At 39.2% G+C, this 19,944-nt stretch overlaps 1 protein-coding gene and 1 long non-coding RNA gene across 3 annotated transcripts; one reads left to right on the top strand and one right to left on the bottom strand.

Moving 5' to 3' along the window:
• Positions 1-458: 458 nt before the first annotated feature.
• Positions 459-13,685, top strand: TMEM175 (transmembrane protein 175). Of its 2 annotated transcripts, none has more exons than XM_026049967.1 (8): positions 459-483; positions 3,585-3,636; positions 4,988-5,023; positions 5,613-5,696; positions 6,396-6,560; positions 8,581-8,659; positions 10,877-11,015; positions 11,579-13,685. In XM_026049967.1, the coding sequence occupies exons 3-8, from the start codon at positions 4,994-4,996 to the stop codon at positions 12,240-12,242; spliced, it is 1,161 nt and encodes a 386-aa protein (XP_025905752.1). In that variant the 5' UTR covers positions 459-483; positions 3,585-3,636; positions 4,988-4,993; the 3' UTR covers positions 12,243-13,685. The 2 variants fall into 2 exon arrangements, with proteins under 2 accessions (XP_025905752.1, XP_025905751.1); XM_026049966.1 differs by lacking the exon at positions 459-483 and adding an exon at positions 625-1,142.
• A 4,157-nt stretch (positions 13,686-17,842) lies between these two features.
• Positions 17,843-19,684, bottom strand: LOC112956444. Its single transcript, XR_003251054.1, has 3 exons — positions 19,282-19,684; positions 18,855-18,926; positions 17,843-18,002 (listed from the first exon to the last, which is right to left on the bottom strand). It is a non-coding gene; the product is annotated as an uncharacterized LOC112956444 (long non-coding RNA).
• Between the last annotated feature and the right edge of the window lie 260 nt (positions 19,685-19,944).

Here is a 19,944-nt window from a genome sequence, read left to right as displayed (position 1 = left end):
GGCCACGGGCTGGATCTGGACGTGGCGGCGGAGCGGGGCAGCAGCACGCAGACCTCGCACCGGCTGCTGGCCTACAGCGACGCGCTGCTCTCCATCATCGCCACCGTCATGGTGAGCGGCGCCGGGCTCCGCGCGGGCCGCGCCGCGCCCGTTTCCTGCCGCCGTCCGCGGCGTTGCGGGCGTTTTCCTCCTGCGAGGGGCCGCGGCGGGTGGCGGCGCCCTCCGTAACGGGCCCTGTCGGGACGCTGCGGCGCGGGACGGGCCGGCCCCGCTCGCGGGGAATAAAAGCGGGATGCGGGTTACTGATTTATCGCGGGGGTGACCCCGCGTGCTCACACTCTTAGCGTTTTTGGAGGGTTTTGTTTTCTTCTTCTGCTTGTTTCCGTTTTTAATGAGGTTCCCAGCCAGACACCCGTGGTGCTCAGTGTGGTTTTGTCCTTGCAGATTCTGCCCGTGGCTCACACGAAAATACATCCCGACCAGGTAGTGTCCGCATCCCGTGCACAACGTGCTGCCCCCAGCCGCACAGCCAGGGAAAAGAGCCACCGTGGAGCGAACACGGAGCCCGCAGAGACCCCCGAAGGGCTCCCGCACCCGGGAAAACAGTCGCAGAAACAGATCGGGATGCTCCGAGTAACCCACGAAACCAGGGTTGAAAGAGTGGAGTCATTCTGAAGTTACGAGCCATAGGTTTTATTCGGTTGCCCCAATACGATTTATGTGTTGGAGACGAACGTTTTTGTGAAAGCATTTGTTTACATATTATATATTTTTATATATTTGGCATCAGTTGAAGAACATACTATACCATAGTATACAGCATACTATAGTGCAGGCTGAATGCCGATGTTAAAATAAGGCCAATTGTAAAGATCTTCAGCATGGATGGCGAAAAAGAGTTTGCTTGAAAGGAAGTGTATTTAAAAAATGTATTTTGTGATGATACGTAATTCCTCACTGGCGGACATTGCCCATAATTTCCAAGTGTAGCATTTACCTTTCTCCCCTTATTTTGTCTGCTTGTCACTTCATGTTTTGTTTCAGAAACTGGGTGAAAGTGTCCAGCAGCTCCTCCTAGCAAAAATTGCGGTCTACTTGATGACCTTCTTGATAGTCACAGTGGCATGGGCAGCTCACGTAAGGTAGGAACCCAGGGAGAGCTCAATACCGCTGCACTGCTAAGGAAACTGCCGTTTAGAAGCACAGGAGATAACAGCGTATCTGATACATGACTATTTTGGATTACCTTTTGTTGGATAGTATTAAAAAGAAACACCCTACACAGTGGCTGAATGTACTTTTACACTACTGAAAGGGCAAGATAAAGGAAAACTTGTCTTTAAAACAAGTGTTACATCTTTAAAACTGAAATTACTTGTTGTTCAACTTCATATTCTAGGTAGTTTTAAGCTTATTTTTGTGCTAGAAGAGCACGACTTCTTAAATTGTGTGCTGCACAAGTAGAAGGCTGCAGAATGTTGGTTTGAAGTTTGTCTTTCCCAATCCTCAACAGCACTTCTTACCAAGCTGACATTGCAGATGCTGCATTTTACAGAGCTCTGGACACTGCTACATACCCATTTATTATTTAATAAGAAATAACATTGTGGGATTTTGGGGGAGAAAGGAGAAGACTGGAGGGAGTGGGCAGTTTTGGCCTACTGCCATAGTGTGCTGAGGGGTTCTAAAGAGCAGGGAAAAGTTTGTCATATTTGCAAAGAACAGGGAAAAGTTTGTCATATTTCCATTCCCATAAAACACAGTTTTGATTGTGTGAAGCTACTAAAAATTATTGTGCCTTCTTTAGTGTTGAGTTAGCAGAGGCAGTTTTTGTTTATCTTTTCCTAATAACTTGCTTTCTCAGTAATTTCAAATATTTACAGTAATTAAATAGCACTCAGCTATAACCCAGTGATTTTTTTTATGTCTCTGAACTAATAATCTTATCTGTAAAGAACACCCTTCAGGGCTAACAGGTCAGCTGAAATGTTGCACTCTACAATTATTGTGTATTAGAAAGCTAGGAGTGAGTACTGCAGTTCCAAACGAAACATGACCTGAGAAAGTGTTATGTCAAATCTGAGAATTTATCAAGATCTAGGTTAGTATCAAGTTAACTTTGCATCTTACTCTCTGCAGCTTTTGGAATCAGGATAGCTTTCATTGGGATTTTGTAACTTACAAATTTTCCTATACTTTTTCTTACCCTTAAGTAAATGGATTTACCAGATTCTATGAGACATGTGCAACCTTTAATTCGATACCTGCAATTGGTTATTTCCCATGAATACTTCCCATGATTTCCCATAAATCACCATTGTCATTCTTCATCTGCATAAGTAAATGCTCAAGAATAGTTTTTAAATATGAATATTGGTCTGAACCAGGAACTTCATTGACAGACGGGGGCAGATGATGCATTTGCCAGAAAAAGATTATTTTCTATTTGCAATAGTAACAGTGTTGTATATTTACGATAAATAATAAATAATAAATAATAAATAATAAATAATAAATAATTTTAAGCCCTGGTTTCAGTATATCAGATTCAGGTAAAGAAAAAAATATATATTAAAATGTCATATATGAAATTATATGTATATATGTATAATTATACATATAATAATATACATATTGTATATATATATAAAAGACTCAGATTTTGAAAGCATTAGCTTGCTTGTATTCTTTTGAGTCAAATTTGGGGAAAATGAGAATAGTAGTTCTTAGTTCTTCACAAGAGACAGATAAGCTGGAGATTTTGGATATATCCTGGGCATCTGGATCTGCTCTGGAAAGCTCCGAGCAATGCTGTTGCAGAGCTCAGCTTATTCTGAAAAGCTGAAAGTCAGTCTTGATGACTACAACTCTTATTTTGAGATGTGAATGTCAAGTAGACTTGTCCAGGGTCTTGTGTGAATGGCAGAGTGTCCAGTGTGAAAGTCTGCCTATATTTTTGGTCAGCAGTATTTGCATGAGGAATAAGTCTGGCTGCAAGTCTCTAATTACTTCCTGGACCTTGCCTGTGTTCAAGTGAATCAGTATTTGATTGATACCTAGTAACAGGTACCCTGTACATGCTGAGTTTTCTGCAGTTTCCTTAGCAGTTTTCTGACCATCCTGTCCTGTGGGAGAAGGTAACCAAGTAGCCTACTCTGTGACTTGGATGCATTTCATCCATTCTAAAATAAAGGGAGACGTCATAAGGAAAGTTGTCATCAGTTACAGTCTGGTACCTCTCAAAGATCCTGTTTTCCCAAGACATAATATCCATTGTAACTGTCAGCCTTGTTCGGAGTTTGGTATGTGACTCAGTGGGCCAGGGCTGGCATCAGGATCACTTCTTCACAGGTTGAACGGGACTTCAACAGCAGTGAAATTGGCGGTTCAGCAGAGGATACAATTTCAGGAGCAGAGGAAGGACAGAGGAGAGGAAAAATAATAAAGAAGTCATCTTGATAAATTTTATTCTGCTTGTCCTTATCGGGCTCCCCTACAATATCGTTGCTGTAGAATCTGTGAGCAGTGTTGTAATGCATATTTTGGGGAGCTGTCTTGTTCATGGTCTTGCCTTGCTTTGACAGACTGTTTCAGGTGATAGAGCTCATAGATGATGTCCTCGCTCTTCTAAATCTGGTGAGTCTTGTTAAAATATCTCATGTTCACCTAGCTTGTAAAGGGTTGGGGTTTCATGGTTGGTTGTTTTGTTTTTTTTTTTTTTTTTGTTAACATGTTTGTATGTAGATGTCAGAGAGCTTCCAACTTTGGTAGTGGATCTCCGCCAAAACTTAAGTCCAGAAGGACAGAATTCCTTTTTACCAAAGTGTCAGATAAGTGATAACTAACTTGCTTTTAGTATGCACATGTTAGTGATAAGTCTGCAGCACATTAGTCTAAGAAATCTAAGAAATTCTGCAGCACGTTAGTCTGAAGTTCCTCTGAGTGAACTGAGGAGTCTTCCACGGAGAAAGCTCTTGATGCTAATACTTTCTATGGCATCTACCCTCTGGGCTAAAGAAAATGCAATGCTTTGTCTTTTGATGCAGAAACTGTAATGGTGAATCTGAACTACAGCTATGGTCACAGCAATCTTTCTATTAAAAATCCTCGGAAATTCTTTCTCCAGTGTATTTGGCATATAGGAATATAAAATGTTTTAAAACTGTCTATCACTGAGAAACCAGTAGTGGTTTTTTATCACTTTTTTTAAGCTTTACTGTGGCCTAAATGTTTGTTTAAACAAATTTTTACTTATTTAAACAAAACTAGCAAACAAAAGCCACTTCATTTCAGAGCATATATTATTTAATGAGCCACATAGGAATATTTTGTTTACTGATAGCTATAGTGGTGAACTGTTTTCATGTAAAGCTTTTATCTTAATGTATTGTTTAAAATTCTGTTGCCTGACTGCGTATACATTCAGTTCATTTAATTTTTGATAATAAAAACAATAGGTTTAAATTATTTTAAGTAACACAGAGGTAACATAGTTCTTTTCTAATAGAGTTTTAAAGCAATGCATTTTTGTATGCTTGGGGTTTTTAGGGGGTTTTTGGCCTTTTTATATTTGAACTAGGAAAGTTTTCAGAGGTTTTCAGAGGTGAGTATCAGAAGCATTTGTTTAGGAGAAAAATAGCAAGGTGTGTTACTCTTGGCATTGCTACTCTAGAGGAAGTGTGATAAGAAACAGAAACAGTATTTTTTTGTGTGTTACTGGTAACAAAAGTCCACCTATTTCTAAAATCAGGCTGTGCAGGATGAGGAATCTAGAAGGTGGTTATTGGAGCTCTGAAAAACAGAAATGTCAACTCAGGACTAGCCAGAGGTAGCAGAGGTCGCTCACCTTCAGTAATGTCTTTTCTGGAAGAAGCATATGTATTAAACCAGTTTGTGTTGCATTTTCTAGACAAATCTTGAATGACTGGATTGCCAGGCTGTATTTTAAGCTTTCACTTTTCACTGTTTCACTTTTATTTTTGCTTAGGCCTGTATGATGATCATAACCTTCTTGCCATACACAGTAAGTCCTTTCTTAATATTTGTCTTAAGTTTAAATTACAGAAACTTTCTTTCTTTAGAAGGACCTTACCCAAAGTGTTCTGTAACTCAGGAGAGAATTACTGTAGTGTAAGCACTGAATCGACCACAACAGTTAATGTTGTAATCTTGAACTGCTGCTGCAATAGAGCTGGCAGAAAATGGCTGTTCTGGAAAGAAGGTGGCAGTAGTGGGAAGTGATGGCTTCTTGGAACTTTGAAAGGGTCCAACCTATTAGAATTTTGCATTTTATAAGGGAAATTATGTTATAAATTTCTTAGATTTTGAGATAAGATGTTGTGCTAAAGAGAACTTTTGCTTGCTTTTGACTTGTTCAGCAATGTTGCTTCTGGCACAGACAGTCTCCATTGCTAGATCTTTAGATTTGGTGTAAGAGAGCCTTTAGACTTAGACGGAATATGTACAGCCAAACACTACATGAATATTATAAAAATGTAGGTTTATATATATATATATATATATCAATATTTATGTATGAGTTTGTATATGAATGTATTTTTCTAAATTGCTTCTTAATTGAATGTTCAATTTGGCTGCATTTTTCCTTCCAGTTTTCTTTAATGGCCTCCTTCCCAGATGTACCTTTTGGCATTTTCCTGTTCAGTGTCTGTGCTGTCATCATTGGCCTTATCCAGGTATTGGAGCTATGGAGTTTACATTTGTTCTTTTCAAGACTAGATTTTATTAGGTAAAACTGCAGTTAGGTTTGTGAAGCATGGAAATAAAATACTAGGTGTCCTTTTTGTTTTTATGGCATTGTTTTACGAAGTTATGCCTGCTATGATAAACATAGTACCCGTGTACAAAAGAATGGTTGTGTAGCCGTTGTCCTGTGAACCTGGTCTATGCAACTAAATCGGCTGACCTCAAACTGCATTGAATTGTTAACTCCTTCCCTCCTCGTTAAAAACACATGTGGGAAATGGCAATTCGTGCACTGCACTGACCTTCTCTGCTGTGGTTATTGTTGAGCTGCCCAACATGGGCTGAGTGAGTCAGTGAACACAGATGTTCTGCTTTAATGCCCATTACCTTCCAGATGGCAGAATATTCCCCTTGGGGCAGTGCCTTGTTCTTTGCTGTTTCCCATTGTGGAGGTCTTTCTTGCACTTTATGGTAAGATCTGGGGTCATGACAACTCTGCAGGGCAAATTAAGATCCTCCTGTGTAATATATTGGAAAATCCCACAGTTTCTCAGACCCTCCATCCATGTGAAAGGGATGAATAAGCTTCAATGTATTGAAATTTGACATTTCAGAATTTCATGGCTTTGCAGTTAAAACACTCTATTTACTAGTATGTAACAATTTCAGTAATCCTGTTCTCTTTGCAGGCACTGATAGTAGCCTATGGATTTTATCACCCACACTTACTAAATCAACAGATACAAGTATCTGAAAACCAGAACTTCTATAAACGTCATATCTTAAAGATTATTTTAAGAGGACCGATTTTATGCTTTTTAGCAGCCATCTTTTCTTTTTTCTTTATCCCTTTGGTAAGTTATTTTAAAGAGTTCTTGTTCTAAAATGATTAATTAACATAAAACTTGGATGCAGCAGTTTGCATTAGCTATATTTAGGGCTAAGCATTAAAACAAATTATTTCTGTGCTAAATGTGTAGAATTTCTGTGTTGCCAGTTCTATCATGATACAGTCATGACTGCTGTTCTGTGATGAAGATGCTAGTTCAGAGAGTCATCTGTGATTTGATCTATGAATTTGGCTAGTCTGTAAAACTCCTGGTATTAGGCATATTTATTTTGTTTGCTGTGCATTTTTTTTAATCTCTTGCTCTTTAAAAGCAAATCTTTAAAACTGTAACTCAGCTGCTTGCTCATAAGAAGTAGGTGGGATAAGATGGAAAGCTACAGGAGCTAAACACCACATTGCCTAAAAAACTAAAGAAACTTTTTTTTTATTATTTATTTTTAGTTTTTGTAGCGGGAAGCAGAGTAAGTAGATCAGATCCAACTAGAATCCAAAACAAATATTTTTGGCCAAACTCTGCTTTTACGGAGCTGATTTCCTCACCCTGCTTTATTAAATGGTAATAAGCTGCTCTTGCTGAGTTGTTGCTATCTTTCATGTTATTTAGAATTGCCACTTTGAACTAAAAGCTGTTTTGTGGATGTATCCTGAGCTTCCCTGCCTCTGTCTCATTCTTTAGAAATAGATGTATTTAAGAAATATTTCATTAGAATTATCACTGAATAATTCCTAACTTTGGAAGGAATTGAATCAAAACTGATCAAGTGACACGGTGTAATGAGGCCCAAGTGGGACGATGCCTAGTTTTAATTGAAAATGTTCTGTTTTCTTCTCCTGTGATTTGCACCCTTACATCCTTCTACTCCCTCTTATTGTTCCCAAGTGTATTTTTTTGTATATCTGTAATAGTCAAATTACTCTCCTGGTTGCTGCTGTGTGAACAGCCTGTAATCTGTTGTGCCCTGTCTCTGGGACAGGAGTAACACATAGACCATGTGGCGTGTTTTACTTCTGCCCTAAAAACCACTGGAAAAAGAGACATAGAAGCATTTACACACTTTAAATAAAGACTTTAAATAGTGTCTGTCAGAAAACAGACACTATTAACACTCTAAATACTACCAGACATACCTGAGATGTTCTCAAATTTCAGAGAGGCACCTTTTTTAATTTTAGGTTTTGTAGTAACTGCTTGACAGAGATGTTCAATGTAACTTTAAAGAAGTCAGCTGCTATAAGGGAACCAGAAGAGATTTATGCACTTTTATGAAGCTCTTGCAAGAACAGTGGTCAAAACAGCAAGGCATTATGTCCCTGGCAGGTGTTTCTCTGATTGCAGCCAAAGAAACCCTTGACCCCTCTTCTGTCCCACTCCTCTCTGCCTGTCACTTTATTCCAATTCATTATTTTTGAGCAATATGCTGAAATTACAAGTCAATCAACCAAAGAAAGTGGTTTTTTTTTTTCCAGTTCTGTTCAGCTTTGACCATTCCCATGGCTATCAGGACAACTTTGCCAGCACAGTGCAGGGCTGCCTAGACAGTTCATTTGTTAAATGGGTTATTTTTGGCTGAAGGACAAGTGAAAAGTAACATTAGAAAGAGAGTAATTGCAAATTCCAAAGAAATGATTGCTACATTCACATTCTTGCTAGCAGAATTATGCCTTTTTCTATTTTAGCATTTGTAGCTATCCTCATTGCTGATGCTAAACCATGTCCTGAGCTTCTGAACTGGATATTAGGTTGTCCTCAGAATATAGTATATTTGGAACATAATATTCTGTCCTCCAGTTCTAGTGCCCAGGTGTGTTTTATAGGTGCATGTGCATTCAGTTGTTACTCATTAAATCACTGTCCAAAAATACCCATGTTTCAGATGAATCTCTTCCATGTCATGCAGTCAAGATTTGTTTTTTTCTTTTATGTTATTATACGTAAAGATTGAGAATAATTATTTCATATTAAACTTAAAAGCAAATTTATGTTCCAGTAGCTAAACTAAAACTGTCTTGCTTCCTCTCCATAGTCTTATGTGCTGCTTGGACTCGTTATTGTTTTTCCGCACCTCAGTCGATTCATTACATGGTGTAAAACCAAGATTGTTGGTGAGTAGCAATATTCATAAGGAGCATACAGATACACCATAAGTTGTCAACATACTATCCAAAAACATGGTAATGTTTTCTAGTCCCATTTTTCTTGATATCGACATTCTAATCTGCAAATGTACTGCTGTGCTTCCCAAACTGTTTCCCCCCTGCTTCGCTATTTTCCTGCATTTGTTAACTTGATGTGGAGCTTCTAGAGAGGGTTCAGGATAGAGTAGCCAAGATTGTTAAGGGGCTGGAGCATCTACAGTACCAGGAGAGACTGAGTGAGCTGGGCCTTGTTAGCCTGGAGAGGAGGAGGCTGAGAGGAGATCTGATCAGCATGTATAAATACCTGAGGGGAGAATATAGGGAGGAAGGGGCCAAACTTTTCTCCGTGGTGGCCAGTGACAGGACAAGAGGCAGTGGGTACCAGTTGAAACCCAGGCAGTTCCATCTCCATGTGAGGAAGAACTTCTTGGCTGTGAGGGTGCCCGAGCCCTGGCACAGGCTGCCCAGGGAGGCTGTGGAGTCTCCTGCTCTGGAGATCTTCCCAACCCACCTGGATGCCGCCCTGTGCCCCGTGCTCCGGGTGTCCCTCCTGGAGCAGTGGGCTGGACTGGATGAGCTCTAGAGGTCCCTTCCAGCTCAACCATTCTGTGATTCTGTGATATATAGTGTCTCCCTACGTTTTCCCTAATTTGTTACTGATCTGTATAAAGGACATGTTACAAGAGGATTTCTGTAAGAAAAACTCTCTCTGTTTTGTGCTAAATATACATGTGCATATGTGATGGCTCCCACCCACCTGTCCTTCCTCATTTAAAAGGTAACATGAGCACTGAAGAATACAGAAAACTCTCTGCCTTTCTTCCCAGCAATACTGTACATTTCCAGCTTCCCAAACTTAAAATCAACAGAGTATCTGAGAATCCATAACATGCAGCAGTAGTGGTGTAAGCCAAGCACTTCTAGCGTAGCCTGTTGTTCAGTCTGTTACTTCTGATCAGTTAATTACTGTGGTCTAAAGAAATGACTTCACATGTGCTTCAGGTCAGCCTAAACCTGTGCTGCCTGTCATCGTGCTCCTTGCTGTGCTCTTTTCACCTGCACTAACAGCTGCATAACCACACCAACAACTCATTAACTCTGCCAGAAAGGATGCTGCTGCTAAAGCAAGGGAGAAAACAACATTATGAAGGACTGTTGTCCTTTCGCAGCAACGTAAACTGACCACAAAACCACATCCAAGAGATTATGTTCTTGGAATTAGCACTGCATAAGTGAATCAGAAGAAAAACACGTTTGTGTCTGCTGCTCCTGTTTAACCTAGTCTTAACTCCGCCTGTGTTTGCTGCAAGTAGATGAGCACTTTTGGCTCTGCCATGGGGCAGTAACATCTCACAGGAAGGTAGAAGTGCTTTTGAAACAGGTGAAACTATGGCCAGAGAATAAATATGCACCAGTATTGACGGTGCCTGCTGCAATAGGTCACTACTGTGTGGGTCTCACTCCGTCACAGATGCACAGGTGCAGCAAAGAAAAGCCATCCTGGTCTTCTGCCTGGAACAGAGATCTTTGCTGTTTGTTTCTTGTTCTGTGAGTGCACTGCTAACAGATGTGATTACACTTGCTTTTGTTGAAATTCCTTTCTTGTTCAACAGCCTGTAAAGCTTTTCCTCCATGGTGCAGCAGCACCATGTGCAGTGGCTAATAGTGCAGTTCAGGCATGAGCTGGACATGTCCCTTTAGCAGCTCCAGAGCCCCATCTCCTGACCAGAGTTATTTTAAAACAGGTGGTTTGATTGACCTAGCTCTGGTGAGTTCTTTCCTTCCCGTGCAGTTCTCCACGCAGAGTGGAGGAGCTAGGCTCTCGGATGCTGAATCACACCTCAGGAAGCCCTGTTTTCCTTAGCTTAAATATTTGTCTTAATTAAGCGCCCAGACCACCTAACTTGTAGAAACAGTCTGCCATGTACTTAAAGGACAGCTTTTTGTTCCAGAAGTGCTAATTGTCCCAGAAGGTAAAACAAATCTCAGGCAGAGGCCCAGGTGCAGAAGCAGGTGTGTGACTGACCTGTGTGGATGAGGAACAGTTTTGTTTCCACAGAAAGTTTGGGTGCATGGAGGAAAAGACAAGGGGTGATCATTCGTTTTGTTTCATTTTTAGCTACCTTATTTTATACTTTCTGATTCTTTTCCTTCCTTACTAAACATCTAGTTCTCTTTTCCCAGGTGAAAGAGATGAAGAGGAACATGGTAGCTTAGAGACCTTCACTTTTTACCTCAGTGAGCCTCTGAGTAAGGAGCGAGTAGAGGCATTCAGTGATGGAGTCTATGCGATTGTAGCAACCCTGCTTATTCTGGACATATGGTAAGGCTTGTGCTGGCTCTCACATTTTGCATTGATAAATACAATATTATCCTGTGACTGTGTGTAATCTTTGAGAAATAAAACTAAGCAAGATCTTTGACTTTTAAAGTCTGCAGGAGTTACCATAAGTACAATTCTCTAAAGCATACAGAGAATTAAGAAAAGTCTTCTAAAATGCACATTTGCACATTTCAGCAGCGGTGATCACTAGCCTATTAAGCATATGTTGGGGTGAGATGATGTATTTGGAAGTCTTAAAAAACAAAGTTTGCTTTATGCTTTGTATTTCCAAATGAACGGCACGTATTAATAAAAGATTTTTAGTCCTCCTGGCAGTTCTGTTACGTTAACTGAAAAGAAAATGAGTTATATTTTCTCTCAGATTCAGTTCATATTCAGAACATCTATTGGAAATTCATTTTAACTTGCACATTGGAGAAATACATAAAAAGTAGGTGCCTGTTCATTTTTACTAGGTCAGATTAAAACATCATAGTTCAGTGTTGGTCCAGGTCTTTTCTCTATTGCTAACATGAAGAGTAAACTAAGTTTTCTCTCCACAGTGAAGACAATGTCCCGGATCCTGGAGAAGTTAGGGAAAAGTTCCACGACAGCCTCCTTGAGGCATTAAGTGAATACGGACCGAACTACCTTGCCTACTTTGGCTCTTTTGTAACAATTGGCCTTCTCTGGTTTGTCCACCACTCGCTTTTCCTTTATCTAACCAAGGCTACACGACTAATGGGACTGCTCAACATACTTTCTCTGGCTTTCATCGGGGGCCTCCCACTGGCTTATCAGCTTACCAGCGAATTCGCAGAGAGATCTCACAATGAAATAGAAGCCATCCAGGTCAGCTGCGTTATCACCTTCTTTGCCAGCATATTTCAGTTTGCCATATGGACTACAGCCCTTCTCCATGAAAGAGAAACTCTGCATCCTTTCGCTAGATACGGTGGCAAGGAGCATGCCTTCATGTTTGCCAAGCTTGCGCTCTACCCCTGTGTGAGCCTGGGCGCCTTCTTTCTGACGTGCTTGCTAAGTGAATTCAGCACTGCAATTTTCCACCTTATGCAGATTGTGATCCCATTTGCTTTCCTTGCCTTGCGCATTTTTGTCAGAATTGCCTTGGCCATCCTAAAGTCTGTGATGTCCTTCTCCAGAAGGAAGGTTGTGTTGTTAGAGGAAGAGGAGGCATGTTTGTCTTCTGGTGAAACGCTGTCCTAATTTTTTCATGCAGTGCAAGTGAAAGTGTAACATTGCATAAACTACATTAACTCAATGTGATTTAGAACTAAAGTATGCATTATATTGATCTAAACTAAAGCTTGTTTTGATCATAACTGGGGCATACTTAAGTTTGGTAATGCTTAAGACCCTTTCTCCAAAACATGTGATTGGAAAAAGTTGGGTTAGTAGGAGAGACAAGGAAAAGCATGTTTTCCTTCGTTTAAAATTTCCTCTTTGGAGGGAAAAAATGTTGCTTGAAGTGTAAGTGCAGTGATGATCACTTCAGAAGCATGCAGACAGATGCTCAGCAAGATGCCCTGTTCCTGACATCTGGAAGTCATTGTGGCAGCTGAACACAGGCACAAATAAATGATTATGCTGCTATGTGAAGAGCACATGAGGCCTGAAGACATGAAGGGAGACCTCTGAGTGGATTGATAGAACATTTATGCAAACGTTTTGGGGTTTTGGGTTTTTTTTTTTTTTTTTTTTTTTTGTTAAACCGTCTCTTCTGCAAAGCCACAGAATTATGGTGTTATTTCAAAAGTTACTTGCTTTTGAATGGCTCTGAGCTTGAGTTTAGGTGGAAATTGCAATTGGGACTGATGATGCAGTTTTCCAGGCTGCCTTAACACTTAATAGGAAAAATGTATTTAATAAATGAGGATTCACATAGTTACGTATCTAAGGTTTGAACTAGCTTTGTAATCAACAAGGGAAGAAACTTGAACTGTGGGACCACCAGTACATCTGTCCTCAGCTGTGAAACATGCTGCCCCTTTGAAAAGACAGAATGGGATTTCTCAGGGTTTTTGTGTCTGTTCTCCTGCCTGTTGAAAGGAACCTCCTTAAAAAAGATCAGCTTAAGTTTTGGGAGTCATGGAGTGCAGAGATTTTCCAAATACCTCTTCCCATGTTCCCATGTAGAGACTTTCTGAGGAGTTAATACAAGAAACACCTACAGATTTTGGAGCTGCAGCAAGAGGGTTGAAGGAACGAACCCAGGACCAGCTCTAGTCTCTGGAATATTGGGTCTTATGCAGCCAAACTCCCAACTTTTCCCTGCATATTGCTGAACAGAGGAGGTGTGCAAAGTCATCCAGGCTCTGGTTCCCTGGATGGTTATGTGTTTCTTTTGGGCAGAGCCATTAATTTTGTTTCTTCAATTGTCTTAGTGCCTGATAACTTTTCTGCCATGTCCAGAGGTATTTGAGGGATTTCATTTTTCCCCTTAAAAAAAATACTGTAGCAAAAGTATCTGGAATAACTGCTAACGGAAACAAAATTGTGGTTAGTTTCAGTCTAGATCAGTCTGAAAGCACTTATACTTTTTGTTTGAAGCACCTTGGTAAGCACACATAACATTTAGTGTTGGGTACTCTATGTAAGAGATCGTCTTCAGATATTTTTAGGGGTTTTATATTTGGTTGAAGCTGAAGGGCTGTGCACTGTCTTGTGTATTTCTGCGTTCTTGTGATAATTAAAGCACTTTCGGTTCTATATGGTTTTGTTTCTAATGTGAATAAGCAGTGAATATGTGCATTTGTAATAAACGAAAATAAGTACAAAATTCAAAGCCTCTAGATCTTTATTTCTTATATGTAGCAGAAAGCAAACATGATGCTTACAATTAAAATAATGCTGGAGATCTCTTTTTTTTCTATGAAAAACAAATACATGCTGTTCCATCTCAGGACTGAGGATTAATAAAACTGAGCATAGAACAGTGATTTGCTTCAGACAAAACCTGTAAGTTCTTAGGTGCTTCATTCCCATTCTAGTATCTTTTGCCAAAGTAATTAGGTAAATTAAAAACAGCTGCTTGTCAAGTGGAAGTTGGGGGCTTAAGACTCAAGTTTGTAGTAGGTCAGTAGTACTTTCATACCGAGATAGTAAAAAAAAATGAAATATGGAAGCATTTCTAATAGGCACATTTAAGGGGTACAGAACGTTAATATTTTCATTTGATGTTTCAATGATTTGATGATTCAATGATTTGATGACCTAAAGAAAAAGGTCCCTGAAAGGGAACCTGACTAAGGCTCTTACTGAGCAGTGACCTGTGTTGCATAAATACAAGAAGTGACTGTGTTGGCTGCAAAACAGAATTTCCTTATTTCCTTTTTTTTCTTCTTCCTTTCTACTTGCAAGGCCATTAGTGAAGCCTTCTGCAGAAAGAATGTTTTTTATGTAACTAAGGCAGCACTATTTTGACCAGTCTAAAAGTTTCTTTGGGAGCAGTACCTGGGAGCAGTCACCTTGACTCAGTTGATAGCATATCTGTTTGGGCTAAAATCCTGCTAGTCCGTGTCTTTAAGAACGTAGCTGTGCAATCAGGCTCACACTTCTGCCTCTACAGTACAGCATGGGAGGGCAAAAACACTGGTGGTCAAAAATGTCACCTCCTTAGATTACAAGATGTCTTTAAGATGAAGTAAAATATTGAGTCTTTAGGTTCTAAAAACGGGTGGGAGGATATGAGCTTGTAGTCTGCTGACCTCTTTTCTGTGACAGAGGAACAGTTTATTTAGCAGTGTGATAGCTTCTCACTGCTGGAGGAAATAATGATCAAATATTGAGATGCAGTGCTACATGTTCAAAGTATTTTGTAAGGCATGGATAAAAGCTGCAGTCATGAAATTAGTTTTCACTCATGCCATCCTATTAAAAAAAGCATTATTACTGTAAATTTTTAAATAAAACTAGAAAAGGACAGTTTCAGGAAAGCAGCAGCTCAAACTTATCAATACTATGCATGAATAGGAACCTGCACCCTAAATTCCAGATCTTCAAGACAACTTTTGTTTTTAAAACACCAGTGTTCCTGTTATGAAAGTTTGAGGCCACTTACGCAATGGCAAGAAAACTGCCTTTCCTAGAAAGTTGAGCTAAGTAGGAAAGAAAAGAAAAAGTTGCAATATTTCGGAAGTATGGAGTATGGAATTTTGATTTTACTGGTAAAGCTCTCCTAAACTCCTTTAATACATGTTTACTTGCACATATATATTTTATATATTATATATATTTTTTTAAACTGAAGAATTGTCTCTATTTCGGATTCCCAGAGGCTGTGCTATAATTTGATTAGCTACCTGCAAGACAGTAGGTGTTATTTACATTGTGCCAAGCCTTTGTGTGAATCACATGGTCAATTAAATTAACTATGTTAACGTTTCAAAATAAAGTATGCCAGCAGTGTTGTTCTAAATAGATGTGTTCTAAGCACATCCTCCTCGCTGCCATTTTTCAAAAAGACAGGAAAAAAAATTAACATACTAATATTATGGCAGCAGATAAAATCATTGTTCTTATACTAAGTCCCCAAGTGAGTTCTTCACAGTAGCCATCAACATCCCACTCAATTCAGTAATTCCCCAAAAGTAAAGATTTACTATGCCTAATCATCATTGGATTTTGTGATGTATTTGCATGTGGGCTTTGGCCTTCATTCAAAATAATTTAAAAGAATTTTTAATAGTAATGGACTTCTGGATTTAAAAAGAACAGCTCTCCCAAAAGGGAATTGTATATCCAGACACCTGAAACTAAATTTTTCCTGGATAGCTTTTAAACTTACCACTTAGCTTTTTCCCAAATAGACTTAAAAGCACTGTGAAATTAATGGGTCCAGAGTCTTCCTAGGGAAGGATTCTAACTTTTTTACATGTTTTACCTAAATTAGATCTTTCAATGAGCAAATAGCGTGTGATTCTTGAATTTATCATTACTTTATATTATCTGCTCTTACTGCTCCTGGTAGGAGGATGGGGAGTACAATTACCTAGTGAATATAGTTTTCTTAGTCATTTAAAGTTTTCAGCTTCCTTCACTTCATAAAATATGACATTTTTATCTTTTAAAAGGAAGATAAGCTCCTTTGTCACGCTGCAAAGAGATGACAGTTTAGCTAGAACACCGAGGTGAAATCTCACCTTTCTCCATCCCCTACTGACTATAGTTACCACATCCAAACAGGCCAGGGCTGGGATTGTTTTGCAGCATCCACATGTATACACGTTCCTCTAGGCTCCTTTATAAGAATGAAATAAAAAAAATGTAAATAAATATGTGTGTTGAACAGTGCTGCTACTTGACTTCCTAACATACCTTCTAGAAACGTGTGACACAAAGGGGGCTACAGACTTATTTTACACTCTCCAACAGTCAGGAGAATGAAAAGCTGCTGAAGGAGTGGGAACTGTTCTCCACAACATGCAAACCAAATGTGGCTCTCAGGAGATGCCATGATACATCCTGACAGCTTTAATTGTTTTTTTGTTTTTAACCAGAAAAAGAGGAATAATATACCCAGTGAATCTGAAACTAAAGAAATACAGAAATCACTATGTGAGGGATTGTTTTACATTACAGTATTTTTAATATTGAATACCTTGGGGGGTTCTGAACAAGACAAAAATACACATACATACTCATACATCTTAACAGCAGTTAAGTACTGCAAGATAAATATATCCCATAAAGAGATATGATCTGAAAATAAATACTGCAACACACTACATGGTTTTAGCAATAACAGTAATTGCTGTTCTGTACAAAAAGGTGTTTTTCCAGTATCATCAAGAAAGTGGATTATGCTGGCTCTTTGAGTATAATTAGAAACCTGGGTAATTTGCAAAACTATTTTTTTGGTTTTCAACCTCATTTGCTTCTAAATGCATTATTTGATTTTTTTTTAGCTATTTTGTCATTAATAATAGAACCAAAGATGTTTAGCTACTTACAAAATAAATAATAAATAAAGTATCTGCTATTAGGTAGTGAATTTCAGAGGTAAATGTCTGATTGCTGGTTCTCAATAAAATTGTATGTCCATATAGAAATCTGTGTCCTTCCAATCTTGCATATGAATCCATCCCTGTTATGATCAGTTAATATGAAAGCCTGGATGATAAACTGAATGAATACACACAGATATATTAGATTTTTGTTGACTATAGCTTCACAAAAGCTGCACATTATGTTTACTAGTCATTCAAACTAAGAATATATTGATTCATTATTTCTTTTCTACTTAAATGGGCATTTATGATTGAAGGGAAAGGTTAAGTGAGAATAGGGACATAGAATTTTAACAGAAAATTTATTAAGCTTTCCATACACTTAATTTGTTTGCCGGAACAAACATGTTGCATTTGACTTTTAATCCTATTGTCAATCAATCACAGTCTCCGTTTAAATATGTAAATACAAAGCAATATAGAGTAATAATTTGCAAACTTAAATTGCAAACTTAAATTGTATGGTCAAAGAGCATACTCAGCAGTGGAAGATCATTCCCTGAAATCCTGACGCTGCTGCATTTTAGGGTAATTACAAACCATTTCAGCACAAAACAAGAACGTGAGCTGGAATTCCCAGCACAGGTACCTACCACTGTTACCTGCCTAGCACACCTTTTCTTCCCTGTGTTTTTCTTCTGTGGTGAAAGCTACAGCCACACATCAGACAAAGGCACGATGTCAAGCACAAGTCTGAACCAAGAGAACAGCTCAGAAGACATCCCCTTTTCTGCAAACAGAGCTTAACATCTGCGCATTAATGCTTTCTGTAATAAACTCAATCAAAGTGCTGTTTCCAGCATGTTTCCCATACCCATACCTTATATACTTGATGCTGTTTTTCGTGACGCTTTAATTCTTCTAATTTTTTAGTATGCATCCGGTTGAAGAACATGCTGCAAAGTGTTCTTAGGGCACACCAGGCACCACCTTCTTTCTTTTTAGTTTTTGTTCTAGACTGGAGAAATGAGACAGATATTCAATCTAAATTCTGATTGAACCTTACCCTAATTTATCCCCCAGAAATTTACCTCCATCTTTTAAACTCTTGAGGTCAAGAGTAAGTCTGATTAAGCATTGTGTTTTCCTCGTTTCGGTTTTGTACTTCATAAAGCCACAACTCCTACACATATTTGTTTTCAGATATACCAGAAAAACACTGAAAATACAATGCATTCTCTTCTTTTGTCTCTCCTGACGCCCAGCGCCAGAAGAAAAAAATACCGCCTTCCCAGAATAGCTCCATTATTAAATACCCTCAGGATTTCATAGCTGGGAAGAGCTAACTTACAATTTTCACTGGAAAGAATGACATGCGATGCTGTCCTCGTGAAGGTGTCTTTATAAAGCATCCCCTCATGGCAAGGGGCAGATGACCAAGTTGTAGAGGAGGCACCAAACTCCTGAGGAGAAATCCAGGTGCCCAAAACATGTCCCATACAAAGGCAGACTTAACAAACCCTCTACTTCCAGGAGACTATAAGGCTGCGTTTATACCTGAAACCTTCTACTATCAGTTGCTGCACAGGGGGTCTGCTGCAGAGCTACCACACCCATTGGGATGTCACCACAAACAACCCAACGCACAAGGATGTTAATTAACTCGGGTAAATGACAGCTTCCGTTTAGTTTGCCACTGCTGTCTCATCTCACTTGCAGGCAGGGCTTAGTGCAATATTTATTATATATGCTCTCAGATACAATCACACTGAATGTGATGCTTCCTGCATTTTTTAAGGAGGTTTAATTACAGTTTTAGCTGCCTGTTCCCAGTGAAGGTGCCTTGAAACTTTATGTGGTTTTCTTTTACCTCAGATCTCGCAGAAAAGCAGCAGGGTCCATTCAGAGGTCCCCGCCAGGCTCTCTTTGAGTTGTCCTTTCTCTGTAGGCAAAAACAACAAAAAAACCCACATGATTATTTAGATCACAGTTCTGTCCTTGGAAGCATATAGCTAGTTATCCTTTACTGGATCTACTTTGTAAGCACAGAGCCTCTGTACAAGCTACAATTTTATTATGAAAATGTGATACAATGCACTAGCCATTACTTGTTAATGCAACCACCCCTCAACCTTCTATTTTTCCAGCCTCAGTCTATTTATTTTGTTTCTGTGGGAACAGTACCAACCATTTAAGCAGCCTTCTTGACCTTTATCTGAACCTTTGCTCAATTCTTTTTCTTTTTTTTTTTTTTAAGAAATAGGACAAACAGAAGTGTATAAATAGACAGTATGTACCTTCAGGCAGAAGTAAAATCCAGTGCTTCTGTTATATTTAATGCTATGTTGTCCTAAAGATGAAATTGTTAATCCGCAGAGCTCCAGTACTGCTGTGATAGTTCAACTAATCTTTTAATTTTGCACAGTTAACTTCAAGAGTACATTGCAAACCATTTCTTAGAGAGTGCTCACAAAAAGGCAGTATTTCAAAACAAATGCATTAGTTGGCTCTGGGGAGAATATCACAATACTCTCTAATTAACAAATGTTGCTACCAAAAGGCTGCTGCATGCAGAGGAAACAGGAAAGCACAGACTTCCTGCCAGGTTCACAGATACCAGTAAAAAGCAAAAACCACAGCTTGCACGGTGCTGTGGAATCCTATGGATACAAGAACCATTTTCTCCAAGCACTGTTACTTCCAGGGCTCTATCTGCGCTGCAGCCTCAGCTCTCAGCACCGTAGCCTTGGGGAACCTTGACACAAGCTACACTGCAATGCAATTACATTGTTATATGTTAATTGCTCCTGAATTACATAGCTCTGCAACCCAGGCAGGGTTGTGCAGGGTGTTGCTTGTGTAGACTGTTTGCATTAGTAAGATCCACTGTTAGCATGTGGTTTGTGCCGGCAGGTAATGGCACAAGGGCAAAGCTAACAGGAATTCCCACATGAAAGAAG

The sequence above is a fragment of the Nothoprocta perdicaria genome, unplaced genomic scaffold (genome assembly GCF_003342845.1).
Source record: "Nothoprocta perdicaria isolate Ctin4 unplaced genomic scaffold, notPer1 scaffold_63, whole genome shotgun sequence".
NCBI lineage: Eukaryota > Metazoa > Chordata > Aves > Tinamiformes > Tinamidae > Nothoprocta > Nothoprocta perdicaria.
The sequence above is the reverse complement of the archived record's forward strand: the minus strand, read 5'-3'. Positions and strand labels throughout refer to the sequence as shown.